This window comes from Pelecanus crispus, chromosome 11 (genome assembly GCF_030463565.1).
Source record: "Pelecanus crispus isolate bPelCri1 chromosome 11, bPelCri1.pri, whole genome shotgun sequence".
Lineage (NCBI taxonomy): Eukaryota > Metazoa > Chordata > Aves > Pelecaniformes > Pelecanidae > Pelecanus > Pelecanus crispus.
Genome location: NC_134653.1, coordinates 9345351 through 9355093, shown reverse-complemented (window position 1 = coordinate 9355093; position 9743 = coordinate 9345351). Strand labels below are relative to the sequence as shown.

At 47.2% G+C, this 9743-nt stretch overlaps 1 protein-coding gene across 1 annotated transcript; it reads left to right on the top strand.

The window, feature by feature from the left end:
* Window positions 1-4899: 4899 nt before the first annotated feature.
* Window positions 4900-7932, top strand: LDAF1 (lipid droplet assembly factor 1). Its single transcript, XM_009482994.1, has 4 exons — window positions 4900-4971; window positions 5898-6066; window positions 6461-6599; window positions 7839-7932. Exons 1-4 carry the CDS (start codon window positions 4900-4902, stop codon window positions 7930-7932), a joined length of 474 nt encoding a protein of 157 aa, XP_009481269.1.
* Window positions 7933-9743: the final 1811 nt, after the last annotated feature.

The window sequence follows — 9743 nt, the reverse complement described above, 5'->3', positions numbered from 1 at the left end:
TTTGCTTTGTTTTTTGTTTGCTTAGAAGTTTTTGGTCCTCCCCTTTATAAGCATCCTTGTCGTTACACACACTGGAAAAGAATGAGAGACTCATTTCAAGTACTACACAAGGTGTGAAAACAATCAGTTTCCTATCCCAACTGCCAGGAAGAAGGAAAATCTCTCCCCCAGCTCCCTTCTTCCTCGTTTACAACGCTAAGCTTTCTCCCTCCAAACCACACGCCCCCTTTTTCTCCATTCCTCTTTAAGCTCATTTTTCACCTTAATCTTTCTGTCTCCAGACATCTTTCAAGCAAGACTTTTTCCACCCTGCTCTTTTCACTTTCTCCAAAACCAGTTTCCTTCCCACTGCCTGTTCTCTTCTCATGTCCCAGGGGCTCCGGGCCCTTAATTGTGGTTTACAGCAGATGGAGCCACGCATTACTTGCCATGAGAAATAAGCACACATCAAAAGGAATGGGAAAAGAGAGAGACGCCCTGCGTGCCTTACACATCCACAGAGTGTGCGAGTGAGCAGGGTAAGAACAGGTACGACCTGCAGACACCCTTGTTACCAGTCCCTCTGCCTGTTCCAGCTTGGTGAACTTCTCTGACGCTTTGCCTTTCAGTCCTCAGCTTCGTTGCCCCAGTTACAGCATAGCTGGTGCTTGGAGACAGCAATTCCCTCCTCCCTCGCCTCCCCAGCAGAGAAAAACCAGCCCCTTTCAGCGCAGTGTTGCACCAAGCTGTGGTCAGGGAGATTCAGTTCTGGAACCAATGAGCACTGTACAGTTCATTTTACCCCTGAAACCTACTAAAAACGTAGTCCTAAGACATCTGAGATATTCTGACATTTGTACAAAAACACTGCACACAGCAAGGGAGCTTAGGAAGAACTAGAAAAAAAAAAAAATTAAAGATTCAAACTCTTGAACCCAAACATCTCCACCACTTTTCCACCATTCAGGATCAAACTCCCTGAAAAGCCAAAGACAGCAGGTGGGATACTTGTACTGCCAATTCCTCTAAGTCTGCTTGCATGCATTTGCCTTGCACTCACAGTTGTCACTATATCCTGAAAGAGTCCTCCATCAAATTTCTTCACCAACAGGAATTATTACCATCTGACATGAAGTCTAGCACAGTCTCCTTATACTGATCCCCAAGAGAGGCCCTGTACATGTTCTGCCAACACAGCAAGCCTTCCATTTTAACTTTCTCAACATCTTTGGATACTGGTTTTTCATCCTATTTTCTCTAAACTGTGAGAATGGCTGATATCCCTGATTTAACAGCACTGTTTTCCTCATATCTTGACCTAATACCAAATACAAGTGGAACATTGTTCCTGCCTGGCCACAAGTGAAAGTTCCTACCATAGACTAAGCTGTTTTTTAAACACAAGCCAAAAGTGTGGCATAAAGAACCAGGGCTGCTAATGCTGGAGCTGGCAATTGCTCAGCTAGTGTGTGCAGCAACTCTCCAAACGCTTCAGTGCTGGTTTGCAACATGAGTATTTTCCTGCTAATTCAAGCTGACTCTGGCACGAAGACAAGCTCGGTTAAGCAACAGTTATAGTAACCACTGTTCCTCTGCACACAACAACTTGCATGCATATATATGCATACCCTTTGAAGTTAAATAAATTACTTGTGCCGCTTGGGAAACATTAAAACCAGTCACTTTACATACAAAGACATATGTGATTTTTTAGCACAAGAAATAATTATGCATATCAGGAAATTAATTGACTATCTCCAGAACCACAGCTATGGCATATTTCCAAAACAGCCAGAAATTTAAGATCTCCAATATACTTCTAAACTCGGTGGAGGCATTAAACTTTATAGTACCGTTATCACTGGATTATGTCACACTATAATTCTACCAGTCAGTTTTTCCCTATGCTCACTTTAAAAAAAAATTACATAAAAGCAACAAATTGAAATTTAATTTTATATGCACTAGTCTACTATCAACACACTATGCACTTTAATAATATGAGATATAAACACTTGAACAGTTCAAGCAAAATAAACTTGCCCTCACCATCCTCTTCTTGCAGGTATCTTGTGTTGGGCTTTTCGAGTCCATGGCCCAAATTTGCATTAATATGCAAATCTCTCTTACATCCTCCATCTGCACAGACCCTTGGATCTGCAGAGCTCATTGAAATCAGCACCTCAAAGACACAGAGCTCTGTGACTTTAACCCTTCCCCCATTTTATAAAACCTCTCTTTGCATTATAAGACCAGCACACAATTAAACATGTGTTTTATTTTGTTGCCTTTAAAAAATAATCATGAAACCATTAATGTTGTTTTGCAATACTGTCATGGGTGGCACCAATCAAAAAGAGTGATTAAAGCAGTCATGAGAAACATGAATATTTTACTAATTTCTGACTGTAATCTACAGCATGAAAAATTCTATGTAGCAAAAGCTGGGAATTCACTGAAGCTTCATGCTTGCATGCAACACCACCATGATGCCTCTGGAAAGCGGCCAGGCCAAACCACCGTGCACACACCTCACTGAGCATCATTTCTGAGATGAACAGTCCCACCTGCCTGCCACCCCGCTGCCGCTTGCTCTTGCTCAGCATAAGCCTTCCTAATCTCAGCATGAGTGCTGGGACACCATAGGACGTACTGATCTTGCTGAAAATCCAGCTGAATTTTTGCAGTAATTATTCCTCATGTGGAGAAGCTCCGCAAACAGGTTTGCCACATGGCCACCCAAACGCCCACGGAGGCAGCAGGACAGGGTGGAAACGTGCAGGAAAATAATCAGAGGCAGGGGGATGGTGGTTACGCCAGCTGAAGTGTTTCCCAGCTGCTGTTCCACTACACTGTGCAGCGTGAGTGCCTGAACAGTCACAACTCACTGAAAGCTGCCTTCGTAGCCCAGCCTAGCTGGGCCTGGTGGGATTTTAGACACGTATCCGAGCAATTCCCAGCACACGGAGTTACGAGGCGCAGCTCAGAAGCGAAGCGGGCAGTGCCACAGCGCTGCGGTACCCAATACCCCCCAGCCCCTCAGGGCTGAGCGTGCCTCTGCCCGCCTGTGCTTCAACTGCACGGCTGTGGCACGTATCCCCATCTGCTAGCCTGAATTCGGAACAGCTCAAGGCTGCGTGTCCCAAAGCCACACAAACCCCTGGCACGCTCCCTGAGGGTGCCCGGGCCCGAGTGGCTGGGGTAGGGCCCGGGGTATGAAGGACAGGACAGGACAGGAGGGGGGGACACTAAAGGGAAACAAATAAGCGCCTCTCAAGCCCCAGCGGACCTGGAAACCTGCCTAACCCCCTCGCCACCGAAAACCCCGCTGCGGTGCCTGTGCCAGGCCGCGGGTGCCCCCCCACCCCACCCCACAGGCCGCGGGTGCCCCCCACCCCCGGCCCTCGCTCCTCTTCAGGCTCCCCAGGCGCCAGCCCTGCCCGCCGCGCCGCCGGCCCCCGCGGGGAGGAGACAGCGGCGAGAGGGCGGCGGCGCTTCCCGCACCCCCGCCCGGGCCGCGCCGGGCGTTGCAGCCGGAGGGCGGGAGGGCGAGCGGCCCGGAGGGGCTGCGGCCCGGTGGGCAGCGGCCGCAGGTGAGAGGGACGGCCCCGGCTCGGCGCAGGGAGGGCGGGCGGGCGGGCGGCGGCGCCGCCCCGCTCCGCCTGGCCGGGGAGTGCGGGGCGGCCTGTCAGCCCTGGCCGCCGCCCGCTCGCAGCGGCAGGGCCGGCGCCAGCGGCGGGGCGGGAGCCGTGCCCCCCTTACCTCCCTCGGCTCGGGCGGGCCCCTCAGCCCTGCGCGGCCTCCGCCCGCCCGCCGCTGCCTCTGCCCCGCGGCTCGGTGGGGAGCCCCGCGGGGAGCCGCACGCTACTCCCCGGCGCTGCAGGTCGGGGGAGGCCGAGGTGGCGGCCCGGGCGCTGCCCTTGAGCTCCTGCTGCCCGGGGAGCCGCTTCAAGGGCAGCGGGTAGCGGCGGCGCGGCGGGGTGCGATGGATCGGCTCCGGACCTCGCTGTTAGCGTCCGGCGGAGGCCGCGGGCAGTGGGGGGTGGCAAAGGGAACGCCCGGGGCGCGGGGCGCTGCCGGCGGGGAGCGAGCCTTCCCGGGGGGGGGGGGGGGGGGGCTTCCTCCGGCCGCCGCGGCCCTCGCCCGGGCGCCCCGTCAGTGCTGCTAGGATCCAGGAGTCAAAGGCTGCTGTACGAAAATACTGGGTAGGCAAAGGGCGGGACCGTGTGTGTAGGCCGAGTGTAAAGCAGTAGTATTGACAGGGTGACTCGTCAGCCTTGCACGCTGGAAAGCGCATCGGCTGGTCTTCCCCTGGTAAGGGTCCCCCCTAGCAACAACAGATCCCGTTTTCGTGGGGGAAGGGAGATTTTTTGAGCCGCTGTTGCCTTTAAACTGTCACAGTTCAATATGTCCGTGGTGTTTGAGAGCATTTTCCCTCTACAGGCAGAGCTTTGAAACTGTACAAGGTATGTTTTCAACTCTGAACATGAGGCTACTCACAAAGACAAGCCCCATTAACGTGTTACAAGTTTCCAGCGCTAGTAGCGATGAATTGCCCATGCGGACAGTTAGAATTGACCTTTTTACTGGTAATTCAACACCCTCACGGAGCTAATGTTATACACGGCGGAGGTGAGAGTCACCTTGTGTCTTGATACTTGGCTTTGGGAGCTTCAGAAGAGCTTTCAGGGACGAGCGCCCTGCCTTAGATGTACTTTTGTAAAAGTAATGTTTTAGACTCTGTAGATCACATTAGTATCTGAAATCTACATTCCCTGTTTTTGCAAAAGAAATACTTCATTTTCACAAAACATCTGCATGAGCCTGTAACTAACTGTGCCTTAATTTTAAGGAAAGTTTGGATGGCTGAATGAGAACTAGTTGTTCAGAAGATTCACGATCGTGGCTGAGGATTACAATATGCCGAAAGAAATGCAGGAGCTGCAGAAGCAATGGCACTCCATGGTGCAGTCCATCCACAGCAACTCAAATGTGGGTCTGGATTATAATTTTATGTAACATATTTATAAAGATACTCCTTTCAGAACTTGGAATAATCACCCCCCCCAATTTATTTAAATGCAATTTCAAAACTTTTTTTTTTTTTTGAGAAAATTGGCACTCCCTTTTTTAAGTGAACACTGAGGAGCCTATGGGAAGGGCTGTCCTCCCACACCTTCAGTAATCAAGAAAAAGGGAAGCCTGTTTTGCATTTTTGTGTTTTACTGGTATAGCTGTTTGAGATAGTGGAGTGGCATTTTAGTGAAATGGTTGTGCTGCTATAAAAAGAACTAAAACTACAATACGTGTTTCTTCAAGGGAAGGGAAATGTCTCTACTACAATAAAATTCCAGTGTATAGGTATGACTGCCTCTGTAAAAATATTTTTTTTTCTACCAGTAACTTTATAATTAAATTCCTAACAACTTTGTGATACAGACATGCCTGCACTGTACTTACGCTCCATAAATGAGCAGGTTGCAGATTTTACAGAGGCATGGAAAAAAGAAAAATCATCATTATTTTTAAATGTTACAGTATTTTTTTCCTTAACAAATGCAGTTCTCTAGATCAAAGTAATAGCTATTGAGACCTCACTGAAATCTGGACAGCCCAGAGAGGTAGTGGAGGCCCCATTCAAACATTCTAAAAACTGTGGTTTGTTTTTTTTTACTTGTTTTCAGGTTTTGTTTTGTTTTTTAATCCGTGCAAGAAAGGAACTGGAAAGTCCCAGAGAAACATGTCTTCTGTTGGTAGAATTATATTTGCTATGCAGTTATGTAAATTTGCAATAAGGCCTCATGCTTTTGAAATATAGAGGCAACAGCTGCCCTCTGCTCAAGCTGCAGACTTGACCTTTAAAAGTTATCTATGATGAGATAAAAACAAAATCTGAATTGTTTTTCTTTCATCCACAGGTTGTTGCATTTATGAATTCTCGTGTTGGCCAATATTTGGATGACTATCCTTTTGTTGCCTTATCACTCCTGATGTTTATTGCAGTATCTGCTATTCCCGTTGCATTTTTCCTGATTTTTGTTGTTACAACAGCCATCATAGCCTGTGTTGGTGTGATAATTATGGAAGGTATTGTATTCATGCATGCATGTACTTATTCCCTTTTAAGGCATGATGTCTTTTCCTGTTTTGCTTCTTCCTTGTGGAGTTTCCAGTTCAAGCAATTTAGGATTTCTGTATGTAGTCCTCAGGTCTCAGCAGTAGTGAAACTCTTAATACTAGAATAGTAATCTGATTAACTGTAGTCTCTGCAGGGGAAGTCCAATTTCCCTTTCTAATCTCAGCCACCAGGATATGGCTAAACCAGTTATCTTGACCATGTGTAGCTTTTATAGCAGCTAGCTAGTTGATTGCAGACTATTTTCCCAAATGGTTTGAATTTGGGGTTGTGGTAGAATGTCAGCTCTTCTAATTTGCTTGTATATAAACTTGTTTAAGTAACAAACTGATTTGCTTTTATTAGGTGTTGTAATAGCCATAGGTGGCATAGCCCTCCTTTGTGTGCTGTGTGGCCTGGGTGCACTTTCAGTGGGAGTTTCTGGAGTACTGAGTGTTTGTTACGTCATTCTTTCAACTCTGGTCAACTACTGGTATGCTTCAAGGTGAGTATTGATGTCTTGATCCATGCTTGGATTTCAAACTCTGCAGCTGTTCTACTGCATTGATTACTTCATTTATTCTAAGTGAGCCACTGTTGTTTAGTTTAACAAATGTTTCTTGAATGCTAGAGCATCTTTGGCTACCCTGCTGGCTTAATGTGCAGCATAAATATCTAGTCATCAATATATATTTTAATGAGAGTTAATACATGCCTTCTTTCCTATTTAGGAAAGAGGAAATGTAAATAGTCTTTAAATGTGCACGTGTTAACACAAGATCAATCAATAAAATACAGTCTTGTCTCACTCAGAATATTCGTTGCTTTAAACGTCACTAAACCACACTTCCAAATGGGACTTTGCCTAGAGGATGAACCTTTTGCAGTTCTTTCTGTATGATGACCCAGCTAGCTCTGCTTACCTGCATTTATAGAGTAATGGACCAAAATTAGTTGTAGATTTGGGATAGGCAGAGGGGTACTTAAAAGGGACAGTGTGGCGAAAATAGAAATTACAGGTTTTGCTGGATGCTGCACATGTGCTGCTTGCCAGTCATGTCTTCCAGTACGCCAAGCCTGGAGGCCTGTTTCAGTCAGCATTGCCCTAGCCGTGCTTTTACCAAGCATCTGGGTAGGAGTGAGAGGCACTAACAGGTTGTGCTGGAGTGCCACCTATTGCCCACCTAAATATCTACCAGGGAATGAATAATGGTAATGACTTCTTAAGCATAGGGAAGAGCAAGAAGATTACAGCTGCTCCCTCCTAGACTTTCTCAGTTTGCTCCTTCAGCACAGCTGTGCTTCTTGCACAGCTCTCAAGGACACACAAAACTGCCTGTGGAGCCCGTGATACCGTCAGGATGACAAGACCGTGGTGCAAGGCCCAGTGCGCTTGCATTTGTTCCAGGGCTCCATACCACTCCTCCAGGGCATGCTGTCAGGTCCATAACATTGCCCACCAATTCCAGAAAAGACTTTTTTTTCCATAGCATATCCAAATACGCAACCCAGCCTACAGACCAGTCATACTGACTTACAGCTTTGATGTTAAAACAGATAACATCTGCTCTTTTTATGTTCCTGTGTCTTTTGAGAGAAGCTCTGGTAGACCAGCCATGGATGTTCCAGGAGTCTCAGACAGGTTTACATCTGACATTCTTCAGCTTTTTTTGAGCAAAAAGTTAAAAGACAATAATCTTACAGAAGAACTGACTGTAAACCCATTCTTTTCTCCCGTATACAGGGATGAGATAGGGAAGCAAGAAGCCAATGGAAGTTTGCCACAGAAGAGTCCTTCTGTCTTGGATCTTTCTGCCGATAACGGAAAGAATGAATAAGTGGGTTTCTCCCCACTTCCTCCATAGGCACTGAACTGTACTATTTTGACTTTGCAATGTAATTGTTTACTCGTTGAGCATTCAACCTTTGCGTACTCCTTATGGGAACTGAAAAAATCAATATGGATCTTACATTGTCACTCTAAAACTAGTATTAAGAATAACCATTAAGCAGCAGTGCATTGCGATATTAAGTCTATGTGCACGGTGGAACGTTCCACGGAATTTGGTAAAGGGATGCGATAACAGCTACTGTTAAGTCAGTGACGATCAGGTGAAAGAAAGGGTAGGTAGGTATTTGAATTCCCATTTGTTACTGGAGTTCTGGATGTACTATCTTTTGAAATGCGTATGCAACAGTTGGTCATTTTGATACATAAGTGTCAAAGCTCAGAACACCAGAAATGTGTTTTGAATGTTAAAAAATATTTTTAAGCCTTAACAGCCTTTGTTAAAATAGCATGAGCACACCATGCTAATGCTTTATATTTATTATGAGAGGAAAATTGTTTTTTTTTCATATGTTAAGTTATGGTATAAGCTTTTATATACCTTTAGATGTTGCATTATTCTGAAGGGATATTTTCCTTGCTCTCATTGCCTCATCACATCAATGGAATGCAATTAGGTCTTGCATTTTGTCATATTTGTTTAGGTATTTAAATTGCCTGTTTTGCTTCTTAGTTGTAACTTCTTGTATGTTAGTTAAACTTTTTTTCATTTTTGCAAATGCTGTAATATTTCTTAGCATTAAGAAAGTATCTAACTATATTAGTTTAATAAAGTGCTGTTTAACCAGGTTGTCATCTTATTTTGTTTATTCTACAGTAAAGACAAGTTTTCCAGATCTACTTCTAGGAAGGCTATGTTTGGAGCTGAATTTTTCTCTTCAGTTAGTATTAAAGTATTTTGGCTGGCCAGTATTTCTGAGCCACTGTATTGGGTTTGCGTGGCAAGGTTTTGGGAGCTGGGGGGGGAGGGGGCGGGGGCTACAGGAGTGGCTTCTGCGAGAAGCTGCTAGAAGCTTCCCCTGTGTTCGATAGAGCCAATGCCAGCCAGCTCCAAGATGGACCTGCCGCTGGCCAAGGCTGAGCCCATCAGCAACAGTGATAACGCCTCTGAGATAACATAGTTAAGAAGGCGGGAGGGGACCTGCGTAACTGCAGCTGGAGAGAGGAGTGAGAATATGTGAGAGGAACGACTCTGCAGACACCAAGGTCAGTGAAGAAGGAGGAGGAGGAGGTGCTCCAGGCACCAGAGCAGAGATTCCCCTGCAGCCCATGGTGCAGCCCACGGTGAGGCAGCTGTGCCCCTGCAGCCCATGGAGGTCCACAGTGGAGCAGATCTCCACCTGCACCCGGAGAGGACCCCACGCCAGAGCAGGTGGATGTGCCCAAAGGAGGCTGTGACCCCGTGGGGAGCCTGCACTGGAGCAGGTTTGCTGGCAGGACTTGTGACCCCACAGGGGACCCACACTGGAGCAGTCTGCTCCTGAAGGGCTGCACCCCGTGGGAGGGACCCGTGCTGGAGCAGCTCATGAAGAATGGCAGCCCATGGGAAAGAAGTTCATGGAGGACTGTCTCCTGTGGGAGGAACCCCATGCTGGAGCAGGGGAAGAGTGCGAGGAGTCCTCCACTTGAGGAGGAAGGAGCGGCAGAGACGTGTGATGAACTGACTGCAACCCCCATTCCCTGTCCCCCTGTGCTGCCTGGGGGGAGGAGGCAGAGACCCACAAGCTTTTCGTTACATTTTCTCTCCCCTGCCCAGTTGAGGAGGGGAGTGATAGAGCGGCTTTGGTGGGCACCTGGCAT

Excerpts from the sequence above, each read along its gene's own strand:
- LDAF1 (XM_009482994.1), top strand. The coding sequence starts at position 4,900 with ATGCCGAAAGAAATGCAGGAGCTGCAGAAGCAATGGCACTCCATGGTG. Across the intron at positions 4,972-5,897 it reads CCATCCACAGCAACTCAAAT|GTTGTTGCATTTATGAATTC; the intron begins GTGGGTCTGGAT and ends TTTCATCCACAG. Across the intron at positions 6,600-7,838 it reads AACTACTGGTATGCTTCAAG|GGATGAGATAGGGAAGCAAG; the intron begins GTGAGTATTGAT and ends TCCCGTATACAG.